At 44.5% G+C, this 18,623-nt stretch overlaps 1 protein-coding gene across 1 annotated transcript; it reads right to left on the minus strand.

Moving 5' to 3' along the window:
* Positions 1–632: 632 nt before the first annotated feature.
* Positions 633–5,917, minus strand: LOC117861017 (uncharacterized). Its single transcript, XM_034744471.2, has 3 exons — positions 5,780–5,917; positions 1,711–4,670; positions 633–1,195 (listed from the first exon to the last, which is right to left on the minus strand). Exons 1-3 carry the CDS (start codon positions 5,854–5,856, stop codon positions 786–788), a joined length of 3,447 nt encoding a protein of 1,148 aa, XP_034600362.1. The 5' UTR covers positions 5,857–5,917; the 3' UTR covers positions 633–785.
* Positions 5,918–18,623: the final 12,706 nt, after the last annotated feature.

Raw genomic sequence — 18,623 nt, forward strand, 5'->3', positions numbered from 1 at the left:
CCACGAGAAAAAGCAGTTGTTTCTGACTTGCCAAGTCCATTTGTTACGTTTTGGATTGAGGTCCACCAGGGAGAGAACCCACCCACCATACTGCGGGAGCACGGCCCAGTTGATACCTTAGTGGGCCTACCGAACACCCGCGACACACTCGCTCGGTCGGTGGTCTCCTGGACCCCAAAACTATCTGATCCGGCCGGCCTGCCTATGCGTGCGTACCCACGGCGGGCCTGACGTGTGCCACTCCATTCCAATCATGTTCCTGTAGGCCGGCGCCCGAGAGCTTTTCGAAGGGCCCAAACTAACGTAACTTAGCCCAGCCCAACACCCGACGGCCCCTGTCGCTGACTGAGCCGCCGCCGCCGCACCATCCGGCCGGTGAAACGTGAGCGGCTGAAACCCAATCTCGCTGTTCCGCTCGCCGCCAGGACGGCCAGACGGCCAGACCTCCCGAATCCCAATCTCGTCCTTCACAGAGCGTTAGCTTCAAATCCAGTGAAGATTCAGCACAAGAACACAGAGCGTAGGCGATGGATGCGAAGCCAACAGGTTTCAGAAGAACACAGCTTCACTTCACACACAAGGCCACCACGACAATGCAAGCACGTCGCTGTCTGGGGATGGAGCCACATCCGTCTCGATAAAAATTGGCCGTGGTTGAGCCTCTTCCTTCACCTTGATCAATCATGGATGTATACGCAAGAATCGAACCAAGAGAGGTTACACACTACACTCTTCCTCACTAGAGACTACAAGCTACAGCTTTGGCTGAATCAGAAATCCTACTGTCAGTACGAGCTGCTGTGGGACTGGGACCCCGGTCCCTGTTTCCCCTGCTTCTTGAACAAGGACCGGCCGCCCGCGCCGGCGGCGGGCCTCGTGTCCGTCAGCTCCTTCACGACGGCGGCCATGGGCGGCCTCTGGCTGGCCTCCCTGGCCGCGCACCGGAGCGCCAGCGACAGGACCTTGCGCACCTCCTCCATCTCCACCGTGCCGTAGACTTCCTCCATCAGGTCCGGGTCGCACACGGCCTCGATCTTGTCGGTGCCGTTCAGCGCGGCGGACACCCAGCCGACTATGTCCGTGTTGTCCGGGAAGGAGGGGTCCACCGCCGTCTTCCTGGTGAGCAGCTCGAGTAGCACCACGCCGTAGCTGTACACGTCCGACTCCATGCTGCTCTTGGTGGAAAACGCCAATTCTGCAAGGCAGCGCACGGTCGTTAGGTACGTACTGGTGTGTAATCTGAAGACCAGATTTCATAGTTTCAACTTGACAAGTTCACCAAACCTTATAATCTACGACAATATCTGATAAACTGAACTTTCAGAATCAAAATACTGAATAACCACTAATTAATACAGATTTTGTTACTCTAGAGCAAATCTGTGCATGCAAGATGACTGAAAATCCTACAAGATCAGCTTATTTCAGTCCCATCGACTAAATAGAAAAGTTCTAGTTATTTCCATGTGCAAAGGGATTAATTGTTTGTAAGCTTATCCAAGGCGCTCTGTGTTCTAGTAAAAACTCTGAGATGCAGCTGCCAGCTGGTAATATGTATGATCGCACTGAGATTTTGGGTACATAAAGATTTCAACAAATTGCATCAGACTATGACACATTTTACAATCCTAATTTTCCAATCAAACATACATGTTAATGAGGAAAAAGAAACTGTTATGCATCATTCTTTGTTTCAAGTTTCAACCATACCTGGTGCCATATATCCAACAGTGCCAACGATTCCAGTAGTCTGTGGAGCAGAAGGCTGATCCATGAGCTTTGCAATGCCAAAATCTGATATGTGTGGCACCATGTCCTTGTCTAGCAATATATTACTTGGCTTGATATCACGGTGAATGATTGCAGGTCGGCAGTCATCGTGAAGATACGCCAACCCATGGGCGGTACCGAGTGCTATTTCATACCTCACACACCAGTCCAAAACTGGGGCTGGCTGAATCACGTGCAAAACATCATGAAGGCTGCCTTTATCCATATAATCATATAGTATGAACCCATCATCACTCCTCAACCAAAACTCTTTTAGCTTTACCAAGTTTCTATGCTTAATTTTATATATTGTCTTCAGTTCTCTCATCATGCTTTTGTATGAACCTTTATGTGCAGAAATCACAAGCTTCTTTATAGCATACACTTCTCCTGACCTCAGTGTAGCCTTGTAAACAGTTCCATGAGCACCAGTGCCGATAATATACTTGTCATCAAAATTTTCAGTCGCCTCTATAACCTCATTTAATTTAGAGGATGAACCTTCAAGCATAGTACTCATTGATTCCTCACTGTTCTTCTGATCACGAGACTTCAGAAGGATGCAGGTGAGTACAAGTACCACAAGTGCTCCCCCAAACAATGAACCAAGAACTATGAGAGCAAGCCTGAATCGGCCATGTACTCCTCTTTTCTTCGATCCTCCACAAGGTTTCAAGACATCAGTTCCCTTACAATAAGAGTTACTGGTACTGCAAGATATACAGAGGCCTGGATTTCCACTAAAGGAACTTGGTGTGGAATTCAGAAATACTAGGAGATTATCTGGGACTGGTCCACTAAATTGGTTATAAGAAACATTCAAGGCATGCAAACTGTGTAGACTTCCCAATGTAGCAAGGCCTCCTGTGAGATTATTAAATGACAAATCTAAACTTACCAGCTCCACCAAATTACCCAATTGCGGTGGAATATCGCCCACTAGACCATTGCCACTAAGATTTAAGGTACCTAGTTTTAGCAACCTTCCTAATGCTGAAGGGATACTACCCCCAAGAATATTGCCACCAAGTTGCAGCTCAATAAGCATACCCAAGTGCAAGAGAGAATCAGGCAAGCCTCCACTGAATTTATTCTCGTGCAACCGTAGATGCAACAGAGACTTCAGGTTGCTTACTGTACTGAGTGCTGAACCATTCAAAGAGTTAAAACTCAGATCAAGTGAATTCAACTTGGAGCAGTTGGCAATTTGCACAGGGACCGAACCATGTAGAATGTTATCTGAGAGATCAAGTCTTCCCAGATTCAGTAGATTTCCAATTTCAGGTGGTATTCCACCTGAAAGCTTGTTCGCTGACCAGTTTATGTCAGTTATACGTACACATCTGCTTAAGCTTTCTGGAATGCTACCACTCAAGGAATTGTGACTCAGATCTATAAAGCTTAGATTTGCACAGTTTCGAAATTGCGGAATAGTCCCATCAAGATTATTGTTTTGGAGAATGAGACGCTCCAAACTTGGGCAGTCCACAACATTGTATGGCATGCTACCATTGAGATGATTGAATCCTAGGTCCAAAATTCTCAATGCTTTTCCTGAACAAATGTTTGGTGGGATACCACCAACAAAACTGTTATTTGTGAAATCTATCTGGACCAAACGGCTATTAACACCCAGCTTTTGTGGTATTACTCCACTGAAGAAATTATCAAACAGTGTAATGTTCTGGAGGTACTTTAGCTCAGCTAACACTGAAGGTAGCTTACCCGTGAAACTGTTACTGTAAATAAGGACGCTCTCAAGGGTTGGGATACTCCAAATATTCTCAGGGAAGTCTCCTATGAGGCGATTCTCGTACAAAAAGAGCTTTGACAATTTCCGTAAATGTGCCAATTCTTTAGGAACAGTGCCCTCCAGCTGGTTTGCATCCAACTCTAGCCACTCCAGCAAATGACAGTTACCGATCTCAGGAGGGATTGGTCCAGACAGGGAGTTCTGAGAAAGTAAAAGATGTGTGAGGTTGCTCAATAAGCCGAGAGAAGTTTGAATTTTGCCAGACAGGCTATTATTGACAAGTCCAAGTTGTGTCAAGCTCCTGCAACTCCCCAGCCATGATGGAATTTCACCCTTTATATTATTGAATGACAAGGTGAATATTTCCAACTTGCAGTTCTCGAAACTGAAAGTGATCTCTCCTGTGAAGCTATTGGTTGTGGCATCAAATATCCTGAGGCCTTTGATCTTGCTCAAGGTTTCTGGAAGACTGCCACTCAGTCGATTATCAAATAGATAGAGGACCTCCAACTTGGTGCAGTTGCCAATCGAAGCGGGCAAAACTCCAGACAACATATTCTCATGCAACCACAAGGCCGTAAGGCTTGTCATTTCACCAACCGAGAAGGGGATCGAACCACTGAGCTGATTGGAATGGAGGTACACTTGCTCCAGAAACTGGTTCTTGAACAACTCCTCTGGTATAGTTCCACTCAGCAAGTTACTGTACAATGATAGCTGTGACAATCTCTTGAGGTTTCCCATTGATGCTGGTATATTGCCAGAAAGGAAATTTTGGGAGAGATCCAATTGTTCAAGCATGCTGCAGTTCCCCAATTCTGGAGGGATTGAACCGGATATGTTGTTACCAGATAAACTGAGAATTTGCAGGTATTTCAGACGACATATTTCAGGTCCTAGTGAACCTGAAACTTTCGATGATGACAGGTCAAGGGAAACCACTCTGTTTCTTTTATTGCAACTAACTCCATTCCATGTACATGGAGTTGCATCAGAAGCACTCCAGCTAGAACTTACGGAACTTGGTAGTATGAGATTTTTCGACAGAGCAAGAAGAGCTTGGCCATCTGAACTCAAACTCCAAGATGATGCAACAAAAGTGAAGAATAGCGAAATCCAAGGCCAGAAAACCAGCCTCATTTTGTCCCTGAAAAGGTTTGATAAAAGTCAGTGGATAATTAAGTTTTTCTATAAACAATTAGGTTGTAGGCTAAAGCACTAAATTAATACGAATTATATATGTACAAGTGTTGTCATTAACCCCCAAGTATGTTGCTGTGAATTTTTGCAACTTTACCATCTTAAAAGTAGGTGAACCCCATGTCTTTGAAGAAACCATGCCTCTAATTCTTAAACCACGTGCTTGAAAATTCTATCAGTTTAGTAGAATTTACTCATAAATTGGTACAATTTAAGTGAATCCAACCTGCGCCCATCGACCATGAATTAAACCTCTTGGCAATTCAGATAACTGAACTAGCAGGGAAGCAAAATGCAGGATGCCAGAACCACCCCCAACCTAATTTCTGTTCTCGTGGCGAACTCAAATACTAGAGACGCTAGAAGCAATAGAACGAACAATTTTAATCAGAAAGCACATTTAGTTCTCCAAAGCCGTTGTCAAGTAGTTATAAAGAGGGAACACACTTGCTAAAAGGGGCCTGAAACAATGTCGGACTAAATAGGAGAAGATACGACAACGCCGATCTCGTGTTGAAGCAACGCCACACCGATTCGCGAGATGGGATCAGAGCTCGAACGCAGAAGCATTTCCCCTTTTCTAATTCGATGGTAAACGCGCACGCGTGCGCTGCGTCCGCCACCACATGGGCACCTTGAATGGCTGCAGAATCCACCGACACCACCCCGAGCAAGAAAACCTCCGATGCAGGCGGAAGCATGGCTCGAGCTCAAAATGGGCACCCAGAAAAGCTTATTTCAGCGAGCTACGAAGGGAACCGCCACCAAATTCGCTTCGCCGTTGAGCATTACTCTTGAAAACCTAGCGGAAAAGCATCGAATTGGGGGAGCCCGTGTGCAGGCAAGAACCCGGCTGGAAATGAGGCCCATCCAGGCGGGCAATGCAGGAGGAATAAACCCAAGGAGCGGCGGTTCGTCAGGGCAAGCGAAAGATTCCGTCACCTACCGGTGGCTAGAAGAACAAGCAACACGCAGGGAAGCATAAGCTGTAACTGCGCGCCAGGCCGCCCAAGCAGAGGGGGAGAGCGAGCAAGGGAGAGGGAGGGCAGCGCGTACCGGAGTAACTTGGTGCTCGAGGACGAAGCTCCTGGGGGCTCGGCCTGAGAGGGTGGCACGCTAATCCGTAGCGGCATCCATGGCGGACGAGAGAGAGAGAGAGAGAGAGAGAGAGAGAGAGAGAGAGAGAGAGAGAGAGAGTACGCTGGACTGCAAAGGAGGCAGGAGGAGCAAGCAGGCAGAGCCGCAGAGGGTGGCCGTTCCTGAGAAGTACCGTGCCGGGCTGCCGGCCGCCTTTGCACGGAACGCGTTTGGACAGGGAAGGCGGTTGCAGGCTGCAGTAATCGCAAGTGCGGGAGGGGGCACGCCGGCACCGGCGGCACACTATGATGGCGACAAACAACCACCTTTCCTGCGAGCGGTTCACACACACGTACCGGGAGCGCGTCCTGGCTCGGTGGCTCCAGGAGTTCCAGTGGTCAGCAACCGTGGGCGGCTGGGCGCTGGTTCCCACCTGGCGCGGGTTTTGTGAAATTTTACCGCCTATCGAGTTATTTGATGGGGGAATTTTGGGTATGGATGCTCGAATAATTCGGTCATGGATTTTGAGCACAGTATATACTAATAGAAGTTTTAGAGTTGCTGGAAAGAATGAGAGTCGTCCATTCAAAGTGAAAATAATGTAAGGATCTAAAGAGAAGTACTAAGATGTACCAAATTATCTACTAAATTGGTGGATCAAGTATAAAAGATAATCCGTAAATTTAATTTTTAAATTTTTTTAGATCAGACGATGAGCAAAAGTCGTAGACAAAAGTACCAACAAGTAACCGCTAACCGCTATAAAAGAGCTCATATACTAAGAGCAACTCCAAGAGGCTGCTAATCTTACCCCCAATACCTTTTTTAAGGAAAAAAGAGAGAAAAATGAACTCCAACAATCCACCTAAACCTTCCCCAATTTTTTAGCGACGCTAAAAAACAGCCTGCCACTGCGTATATTTTAGCGTTGGCATTCCTCCCCCAATCCTGTTTCCCGCATGCCCGCGTGTCCCTTCCGATGGGCCCAATACGATGACGTGGCCTGTGTTTGAAATATTGGGGGCTATTTATTAGCGATCTGCTGTGGATTGATATGTTTTTGGGGGAAATTTTTTTTGGGAGAACCCCCAATACATAGTTTTGGGGAAGAATTTTTTAGGATACTCTTGGAGTTGCTCTAATAAACATATAATACCGTTTGCCAACTGTCAGTCAAAATATGATTTTTGTTAAATAAAAGTACACCTTGTTTTCTCTTTGTTGTTGCCTTCCTTTTCTTTTCTTTCATCTGATAAAGCTTGCGGTCCTTTTAAAACAGAATACACCTCGCGGTTCAGTGTCTAGCCGGCCTCAATGAAAAGTAACTAGCGCGTTGAAGCCAAACTTAACTCACGTAGCTACCTCTCAATGCTATTTTAATATATTGTTACTAATTAATTAATTAATCAGCAGCAGCAGCCGCGAGAGGTTTCAGTTCCCGCACCGACGATTCCGTGTGCAGATAACTTTGTCTCAATTCATATGTAACAAACTTTGTTCCTGCGCTTATACTTCAATCACTCGAGAACGACAGTCAAGCACTAAACAAAGGTCATATTTAGTTCCCTCCAAACTCCCAACTTTGACACTATGTAAAAAGAAGATTACCCATCATATCAAACTTGCGGTACATGCATGAAGTACTAAATGTAAACGAAATCAAAAACTAATTGTACAGTTTTGTTGTACTTTGCGAGATGAATCTTTTGAGTCTAATTAGTCAATATTTGGATAATAATTCACAAATACAAACGAAACGCTACAGTTACGCATTTATGGCAAAATGCCAATTTTACCACTCCCAAATTGAGAACTAAACAAGACCAAAGCCCCACAAGCAGGTTCGGCGAAACGAGAAGGGAAGGTTGATACAATTTGCCCTCGTGATTGTTGTTAGGTGTGAACGCAAGCCTCATCAGTTGTTTTAGATGCACTAGCGTCTCAAACTCGCAAGAAAAAAGCTTCCGTAGACCGTACCATTGTACAAAGAAGTGATAAGAGGCAGATGGACGTACAGGTGCGGGACCCAACTGAAAACCGTCCTTGCAACGGGCTCGTGATCAAGCTCTTGGGCTGCGAGCACGGCAAAGCTGATCTGTAGGCCTTGTTTAGTTTCTCAGGAGTGGCAAAGTTTACATTTTGTTATAAATACGCAATTGTAGTATTTCGTTTCTATTTATGAATTATTGTCCAAATATTGACTAATTAGACTCAAAAGATTCATCTCGCAAAGTACAACAAAACTGTGTAATTATTTTTTGATTTCGTCCACATTTAGTACTCCATGCATGTACCGCAAGTTTGATGTAATGGGAAATCTTTCTTTTGCATCGTTCAAAGTTGGAAAAAAGGAAGAACTAAACAAACCCTAGGTGTTCTGAGCGCTGGCCGCTGGCACTTGCTTGGGACCTGCGGGTGGTTAGCCCCAAATGCTTTCCCATTGATACCAGGAGTCAGACAGTCCAAGCATCAACTTTGCCCACGTGGGTGGGTTCACACAATCACACTGTCATGGAGCGATAGGGGCGAAGCGTGCACGAGAGTCTGAATAATCTGAAACGCCTATTCCATTTCGTCAAAGCGAAGTGTCAACATGAATTGCTGGCTGCGGCAAAGCCATACAATCAGTTGACAGTGTTGCCATTCTATGACCACGTAAGTAACAAGAAAAGTCTTTTGATCTAAATAACAAGAAAAAAATTGATGCATCTACCGATCCATTTAACTCAACAAGCAATGTCAGGTGGTCATATATATATAGAGAGACGTATGTTATGATGGGCAAAATAGGCATTTTGGTTCCTAAACTTTACACCAAGAGTCAAGTTCATCTCTCAACATTTATTAGGTCAATTTAGTCCTCCAACTTTCATTTTCGGGTCAAACTCATCCTTATACTGACGTGGTGCTATATTTTAGTATGAGAGTAATGTGAAAAGTTCATTTTACCCTTAGCTCATGTAGGTCAAACGTGTATATGCTCATGCTCTTGATACATACATAATAATATATCTTTTAACTGATATAAAATATTAGCTTCTACAAAAGTATATCCACATACTCTGTAAAATTATGCATGTGCTCATACGAATTAAATTTTGATATGCAAAATGTATGTACTTATATTCTTTTATGATATATACAACTTAATGTATGCACACATACTCTAAAGTTGGCATGTGCACGTATACTCGTGGTATGGTATACATGCTCTATATACGTATTCATACTTTCTTGGTAAACATATATATTTGGTACAATGGAAATTGAGGGGGGAGCTAAGGGTAAAAATAATTTTTTTATTAATTTTTCATACTAATATGGAGTTCATATCAACACATGGACATGTTTGATAAAAAAACAAAAGTTAAGGGATTATATTAGCCATTCTGGAAGTTAAGACCCTTGGTGCAAAGTTCAGGTGCAAAGTTCGGGACCAAAATGTTGAGAGATTCATGCATAGATTAAAGTCATTCATATCTAACATATATAACCACTCTTTTGGAAGTGGAACTGTTGGAGGCATCCCAACTTTGTTCCGGCGCCAATACGTTACCTATCACACTGAGCAGAGCCAGAGGAAACGGCACAGCTCTGATACAGAGTGTGATACCATTCGTTCTCGTGGTGTTTTAGCTAAACGAAAGCTTATACCATAATAACATAATACATCAGATGGCTAGGTGCCAACCGACCTAACAGGCTAACAACGCACTAGAGACAGGAGAGGTTGTTTGATTAGTGACGGCATCTCTATGCGTATGCAAGTAGTTTGGACGGTCATTGCTTTATTTTCTCACAACTTCACAAGGTTTGATGAGTATGCCATGTGCCATCTGCTTCACTTTTTGTTTGTTCCCTTTTGTTCCCATCTCCAGTGAACACAGGGCTTGACCACCATCGATCGACCAGGTTGTCCCGGCGGGCGTGCACACGGAAACGTGTTTCTCGAGTCTGAACCAAAATACTTCTACGCGGTTGAGAAACGAAGTCTGAACCTCCGTTCACGTGTCCTCGGAGAAAGGGGTCTCGGCCAGTACGGTGGCTCCGCTGCTGAAAAGTTGACCAAGAGCAACAGTAGCATAGCGCGTGGTCCGGGAGCTGCTGCACAAGGCGCGACGCCGTTGAATAGTATCCTCCGTACGATGTGTTAAAATGATTTTGAAATAGAACCGTCGGTCCGACTTATATACGTGGCATAATTCATTTTTACTGGTACACACACGGACATCAGATGTACTTCAACAGACAAGATAACACCCATCATTACTTAATGAGTACTCCCTCCTTCCATAAATATATAAACAAGCAAATTAGTTTATTTTTAACTAATTAGTCTGTCCTAAACATCCTAAACATCATGTATCGTGGACAAATGTAGTGTTTATTTAATCTTTCTCCGCATGCCCAGCGGAAATAACAACGCAGCGCGTCGCTGCCTTGCCGGGACGGCGCGAGCAGCGACGCTAAGCTCATTTGGTGAAGCATGGCAACAACTGCGCAATGCTGGATGGAGTGCAGATTGGAGAGTCTGCTTCTTACTCCTGTCACTTGGTAGCGCAGGAGCGGAAGGGGGAGGGCCAAAAACAGTCATCACTATTTGCTTCTGGAATGAGCGAACAACTAGTATTCCATACCATAAAAATCACTGGCCTCTTCGCTTCAGCTTATAAGCCGGCTGAAAAGCTGATTTGTTGTGAGAGAAAAATACTGTTTGATGGCTGATAAGCCGGCTGAATAAGCTTAAGCGAACAAGCTGCACAGCTCGTTGATCCCGCTCGCGTGCGTTCCAACCATAAATTAAGCAGAGAATGCAACGCAACGACCCTTGGCATCGTGCCTTCTGGTTTGTAGTGTGTGTTCAGTTGAGGTTCACACGAACTGAAACGCTGCTGTTTTCTAACTACAGTTAATGTCAGACATCAACGACGCGTTACTACGCGTGTCACCGTGACTCCGCTGGCTGGTGGCTGCCCGTAGGCAGATGTCGGTCGTTCTCCACCGGCAAAACCTGTCTGAACCACCAACCCGGCCGGGGTGCAAATGATCGACATGGACATGGCTGGGTTTGGACTTTGGACAGAGGCAATGAGGGCAACCAGTGAAATACGGGCAGGCATCGTGTGACAGGCGTCGTTGCTGATTCCAGCTTGTCGCTATCTAATGGAATCGCTTGACGGGCAGTCAACCAACGAAACAAATACTCTGTTGGGTTGGGTAGAGAAATAATAATATCTATAAATCTACAATTTGAAATGAAGGGACTATTTGCTATGTTTGCTAGATTTTGAATAGGAGACCTATTCAAGTACAACTAACGTTTTGTACACCAGGATTCCTACTACGAAGGAGCAATTTCTCTTTTGCACCTTGCGAATTTTTTTATTTTTAAACTTTTTTAAATCAAATTTTAAAAATAACATGTCTGTAAGTTTATTTGCACTGGGTGACCCTTTTACCCGTGCCAGCACGCTTGGCGCGGCAGGAAGCTTCTGCCACGCCACATGCACTAGCGCGGCGGAGGCCGCCATGCTAGCGCGGCGCGGCAGGTGGTCCAGCGTGGTGCAAACGTGGGCAGGAGCTTGAGCCTGCCTAGCGCGACAACGCTATGTAGCACTCCCGCGCCGGCTCACTCCTCCCTCCCTCCTTTCTTCTTCCTCCAGTAACCCCGAGCCCGACCCTTGCACACGCCGCCGCTCGTCTCCACCCCCAAATCCACCGAAAATCCGGCGATTTCGGTAGGGGAAAAGAGTGGGAATTGGTCGTGCTTCGTGTGGAAGGTATCCTCCAACTTTTTCCCTTGGTTTAGCGTTCCATTTGGTAGATTGGAGGATATTTAGGTGACCTAGAGTTACGTTGTTGATTTGAAATTTTGATGAAATGCAATGTTGTTATGTGTTAGATGATGTGTAGTTCATACGCAATAGAGTCTCTACCCGCGATATTGATGTGTAGAACTTGTTGAATGCTTCGATTTAGGATAGATATTCATCCAATTGTGTAGTGTACATGTCATTATTTTTTTTGTAATATGTCCAATATGTTTAGTTTGTAATATAGTTGCTATAGTTTTTATGGTGAAGTGTTTGTATTTTGTAGATGGATTGTTTAATTTGTATGTTTGATGGTGGGATTGTGAAAGTTGGTATGCAATTGTGTAGTGTACATGATATGGGTATATTTTTTTTGCAATATGTCCAATTAATTTGTCCAATATGTTTATTTCGTAATATAGTTGCTATAATTTATATGGTAAAGTGTTTGTATTTTGTAGATGGAGTGTCTGTATTTTATCGAATTGATGTATATAGTTCGTATGGTAAAGTAGATGGATTACGTGTCTAAAGTTTATGTGTATTAATTTACGGTCACTTGATTTGTAGGTGAGATGATGTTGTCCGGTTGTGAATACAAGCGGCGTAGGTGGTACGTGCATTACGTGGGCGAGTCCAATGCGGGTGCTCCCGTACCTCCTGCCCTTCCAGTACCTCTTTGTAGATGTGGCGTGCAAGCTGAGGTGAAACAATCAAGGCATCCAAAGACAACCGGAAGAGCCTTCTATGTGTGATAGTGGACTTTTGATCCAATGCCTGCTGCGTCTTGTGATTTCTTTTAGTGGATAAATGGACCCGATAAATATGATCCTAGGATCCGTCTATTCCCATACCATAGCACAGAGCTTAAACCATACTATCAATTTAGGCGTTGGGTTCCTCCTCCACCAAACCCACCTAGAATGATCGAGGAGGAGAAGCAGGAGGCTGCTTGTAGACGTGTGAGGGATCCTCCCATGTGCAAGTGTGGAGTTGCTGCTAAGCTTATGCGTCCTAACTTAGGGGTTCCACCTAAGTTAACTCCATTCTTTCGATGCTCGCTAAAGACTCATGTAAGTTTATTAGGAGAATGTTAGTATGACGTGTAGTGATAGTTTTATTGATTTATGCTCACTTTTAATCTTGTCACCGGTTTTATGTAGGATGGGTGGCCGCTATGTGATTTCAATGAGTATATCTACGGGTCACAGGCGATGTGGCCAACGGAGGAGCAAGTGTGGGAGTTCGAGAGTGGAAAGGCACCATAACCATGTGTATCCTCTCCTAGTCGTAGATGCAAGTGTGGTATATTGGCAACAAAAGGTGTGGTGCCTTCTGAGCTTGGATATGCTTCGTTCTTTGACAATGCACATGGCGAGTACTGGGTGAGTAACTACTTGTCTCTTTTGTGGTGCCTTGAGAGCTTACATGTGAAATGTGTATCCATTGTTTCAAATTTGTAAGAATATGAAAATCTTGTTGCAGCAGGGAAGGACATGTGATTGGGAAGACTTTTCTGCTCGTTGTGATTTATTGTTAAAGTTGGGTAGTACATCGGAATCATGGAAGTCAAGACAAACACAAGAACTGATAGAAAAGATTAGGAAGGAGTATGATGTGTCTATACCTGACAGCGACTTGCTTTGGGGGAAAATATACCAGGACATGGTTCGGGAGACTGGAGTGAAGCCTGAAGGACTTTATGCGAAGGAAACTATTATTAAGTATTGGAGGCAGAACAGAACCAAGTATCCACAACCTCTAATTAAAAATGAGAAGAGAGAAAATAGGAGGAGGTTGCAGGAGGAGAGGGATTTGGAGAAACAAAGGTTGAGGGAGGAGAGAGATCGCATAGGTTTTGTGGTTGACTCGAATGCGAAATATCCTAAGGGTTCATGGGAAGAATATTTGCAACAGGTTAGGGTAAGGAAGAGAAGGATTAAAATGGAAGAGTTACAAGAAAAAGTGGAAGAGGCACAAATGGAGGCGATGAAGGCACTTGTTGCCGATTTACCTGTTGGTAAGGTTAATGTGGATAAAAAAGGGAATGAAGTTATTATTGCGGGGGATGATGATGATGATGATGAGTTACTATGTGAAGGTGACTTCGACTAGATGAACATGTTGATTGAGTTGGATCATATTTCTCTTTAGTTGTGAAAACTATGTTCATTTGTGAGACGACTATGTTTATTGTGAGGACTATGATTATTTGTGAAAACTATGTTCATTTGTGAGAGAACTATGTTTATTGTGAGAATTATGATTATTCGTTAACAAACATGTAATATGTTATCTGCATTGAGTGCGCGTGCGTGGTCGTGGTCAATGTTTGCATTTTGATAATACGTTATTTGCATATACTATTACAAGGGCTATTTCGTTCCATAACACAAGTCATTAACGATTACTTACTTTGTTCACACATAGGGTAGAAAATTACTTACTTGCTAATACCACACTGTGTTGCAACTACTTGGAAGTTTCATGATATTATTGGAAACCTGCAAGGCAACAAGTGTGTGTGATTTAGCACTTGTGATCTCATACAGAAGGTACCCTTGCTTTGAGAAAAATAGAGTAACCACCAAGGTAGTCCTTATTTTCTTTCTTAATCAACAACCAACTTTGAAAATTTATAATTTAGACATAAGCAACTGAATTGTGTAAATTGAAGTGTATCATCTAGGTTTTTCTTTATTCACTTTTTGGTCTATTGTTTTCCTATAATCCCTTTGCAACAGTACCTAACAGCTTGAGAGCAGTAAGGTGTAGAAGTGGTACTGTAGCACTGCCGCGCCACCCTGCCTGGCGCGACAGGGGTGAGCTGCCGCGTAAAGCGCACTGAACTTTTAGTTGGTCAGAGGGCCGCTGCGCACTCCAACTGGCGTGGCAAGCGCTTCCGCGCCACCCTTCCTGGCGCGGCAGAGGCGTGCTGCCGCGCAAAGCGCACCGAACTTTTAGTAGGTGCGAGGGGCCACCGCGCCACTCCGGCTGGTGCGGCAAGCGCTACCACGCCACCTTGCCTGGCGCGACAAGGCTGAGCTACCGCACAAACTGCACTGAACTTTCAGTAGGTGCGAGGGGCCGTCGCGCCACTCCGGGTTGGCGCGGCAAGCGTTGCCACGCCACCCTGCCAGGTGCAGTAGGCCTGAGCTGCCGCGCAAACCGCACTGAACTTTCAGTGCTAAAGTTTTGATGCCATTGCTGAAAATTCAAAGGAATCCAATTGTTAGCATGTTACTGAAGTTTTGAGAACTGCAAAGCGGAAAAGGGAAGTCGTCGTTGTGGCTTACATCGACACGAAGATGGCAAGGTCAACCCATAGGCAAGCGCTCCCAAATCGAGATCTACAACATATATGCACACCCTCCAATATTTGAATCCCTTGCAGTGCGTCTGCAAGCCTCACACAGCTGCCTGTATAGCCAGGCGAGGACCGCTGAGCCCCAACTGTACAAACGGATGTTGTCCCAATACTGACCCAAAAGTGGGAGAACCATCCAAGACACCATGTTCCCGGCTGCATCAAGAAGGAGGAATGTGCTGACAAAGTGCCATAGCCAAACACGAGTGTATCTCTGCACAACCTCGTCATTTGCTCCCTCAGGGCAAACGTTGAATAGCTCCCTCAACCATGCGGAGCTCACACCGGGGGTTTTCTTGGAGTTGTCTCCGTCCTCTGGCTCTGGCAGCCTAATCCCAATGTGCATTGCTACCATATCACACCAATTCTCGCTTTGTATGATTCCCGTCTCTGAATGCCCCTCCAGTGGAAGACCGAGTATCATGGGGACGTCCTGCATCGTGATGGTCATCTCGCTAAATGGGAGGTGGAAGGTGTGAGTCTCCGGATGCCACTTGTCAACCATGGCGGTCAACAACGGTCCATCCAGTGGAGGGAGACCCGCAACAACCTGAACTGCAATGTTCAGGAATCCTGCTCTCTGCAGGTAGTGTGCGTAGCGCTCGTCCCACCTAAATGGTGAGTGCACTCTCGCCCGTAATGGCTTCAAATCCTGCAAAACAACCAAATAATTGGAAATAAGTTTATTTCTTACCATACAAGCAAATGGACATAGATGGAAAAGGTTGTTTGGAAAAATAATGGAAAGTGAATGCATTTGAGATGAAAACTATGAAAGCTCATCAACTCTAGAAATAAAGGGCTGCTAAAGTGCTAAGTAACACAGATCTGATATAAATGACATTTTGAGTAGGAAATTGTGCTGAGTGTACACAAGAAACCGGAATGGTGTTTTTCATCACCTTTTTCAGGTTAAAATTAATGTTAGCTGAGAATTAGATATAGTAATATTCAGGGACAGACTTAGCATCAAGTCATAAGATTTTCAGAACGACTAGTCATATTGTCAACATCCAAGTCAATACGGGGCTGTGGCACATAAGAAAATAAGTACTAGAGGAAGGAACGTATGTTAAGCACTATTGCGAGAAATTAGCAAGCATTGCTGATAATAGTTTATATAAAAATGTTGCAATTCTCATCCTAAGATACCCATTCATCAGCATAAATTTTCACATTGGGACATAATGAAATGGTACGGACTAGTACTCCCAAATGTGTTTAAAAACAATAGTGCTGTAATGCTACCAAAACAGTAGAATCATACGATATTACAATGTTACATAGATCTTAAGACTTGCGCCCTTTTTTTCTATTAGAAGAAACAATGAAAGGATAGGTCAGGAAATTTAGGGTCATTACCTTACCCGTTGCATTGCAGAATTATGGTTTGTTTACAACTAATTTAATCAGCTAGTATTTCAAAGTGGTGCAAAAGGGTAATGGAAAATTATAAAACTCTTATATAGGAATCTTAACACAGACACAAGGACATGCAATAACTGTGCAGCGAGGTGCAGTACCTCGTGCAGGTCGGCGAGGTGGTGGGCGCGGTGTTGCAAATCGTACGTGGCCTCAAGGAACGGGTATGCTGGGACCGCCATCCTAGAAAACAATAAACAACATTCGTTAGTAAAAAGGTTTATTGTATAATAAGTACAGTAACAATGAAAATTTACTTTCAGTAAATGCTATAATGATAACCATGCAAAAAATGAGCAACGCGTCTATCCTCATGTTGGAAGAACGCGGCCTATTATTGTTCGCCCTAGATTTCGTGGCTTTATATTTTCTATTGCAGCATGTGCAATTCTTAATGATCTTGTGGCACTTTGAGCAACGATTTTCCAACTTGTCCACATCAAAATCGCCAGTGCCATAATCTGCAGAAAGCCTCCCTTGCGACATGTCCATGTCGCCTCTCAAACGCTTCTTCCACCTCCTTCCTACTTTATTTCTCATCAAATTGGGGTTGGGCACGTACTTTACCCCTTCATAAGGCGGCCATTGTGACGGATCAAGGTAAGGTTGAAAGCTATATTCCCATATTCTAACAGTGTGCTCCCTAGAGTACAATGGTGACATGTACAAGGGGCTTTCGTAGTTAAGACCTTTTACCTTGCAAGCTGTAATGAAGTGTGAACATGGAAGGTGCAACAATTGGTGAACATTGCAGGTGCATGAAACTTCGTTCAGATCCACTCTATAGTGTCAGCTTCCATGGCTCTCACTCCCAACATTAGTAGTACCAGAACCTCTTATAGAATATACTATTCTTTCTAGCCCGTACAGTTCTGGTAAGTGGTGCACGGACCTAAGCTCAGCCTCTGATATAAATTCATTTGCAACCTTCCCAGTCCTATGACCTTCATCCAACATTGCACATGCCTTTTGCCATTGGTCCACAAAGTAGGTGTTGCATTTTTCAAAGGAGTATTCCATAACTTCAGAAATGGGCCTACTTCGGTTGCCTTTTAAAACAGCGTTTAGTGATTCCGAGTAGTTCGTGGTCATAATACCCCAATGCATCCCTCCCTCATCGAAAGCCTGTGCCCATTTGTCCTCATCCTCTATTTCACCCTTCAACCATTCTTTTGCGTCATTGTTCAAATCCTTCACTAGATCTTCTAACTTCTCATCAAATTCTGTCTCCGTATGTACCTTGCATAAAGTATTCAATTTTCCAATCATGCGGTCGTTATTTTGCCAACGCGACATGTTGGCGGCAAAGTGCGTCGTGCACCACCTGTGCACAAGTGGTGGAAACCCATCCATATGGTCGTTCGCACAATTTAGGAGCCCATGGTGCCTATCCAAGATCATAAACCATGACCAACTCTCATTGTTCTCACTCTCGGCCAAGGCAAAAGCAAGAGGCACAAGTTGCTATTCTGGATCTACACCAACTGCCATCAGTAGTGTACCCTTGTACTTTCCGGTCAAGAATGTATCATCCACAAGTATCACAAGACAACAATGTTGAAATGCCACACTACATTGAGGGAAGCACCAAAATACCCTTTGGAGCACGTGCTTCAAAACTCCATTGTTAGGATGCATCATGCCACATGAGTCAGTGAACCATTTAACCCCAGGATTGTAGTAGGCCATAACTGTGAGTACCCTCGGAACCATGCAATACGACTCCCTCCAGAACCCCTAGTAGGGCAACGGCGTGTTGCTTCGCCCGCCATGCCTTTGAATACTTGACACGGTATCCACTAAAGGCGAAGATGGACTCCACGACGGATGGCACCGATGTCTCGCTGTCTTTACGAATAATGCCTAGGATACGCCGCCCAAGGTACTTTGCTGTGCACTGGACGTGCACTCACTTCGGTTGTGAAGAACGATAAGTATGCGGTTGCACAACATTTGAAATCCTCCATTGTCCGGTGCTTGTAATTAGCTAAGATCATACACGCCAATGGCATCCTTACTTGCACATCACATTGTACCTTAAGTTCTTGTCAGAGTGAACTACGCTGAAAGGCCTGTGTAACCTCACTGCGTAGTCAGCCAAGAAAAACTTCAGCTCCTCAAGACTTTAGAACTTTATTCCCTTCTTAATCACTGGATTCTCACTAAAGGGTATCCCTTCGGAATTTAGCATACTAGATTCACATATGGCTTTGTGGACCAT

Source organism: Setaria viridis, chromosome 6 (genome assembly GCF_005286985.2).
Source record: "Setaria viridis chromosome 6, Setaria_viridis_v4.0, whole genome shotgun sequence".
NCBI classification, from domain to species: Eukaryota; Viridiplantae; Streptophyta; class Magnoliopsida; order Poales; family Poaceae; genus Setaria; species Setaria viridis.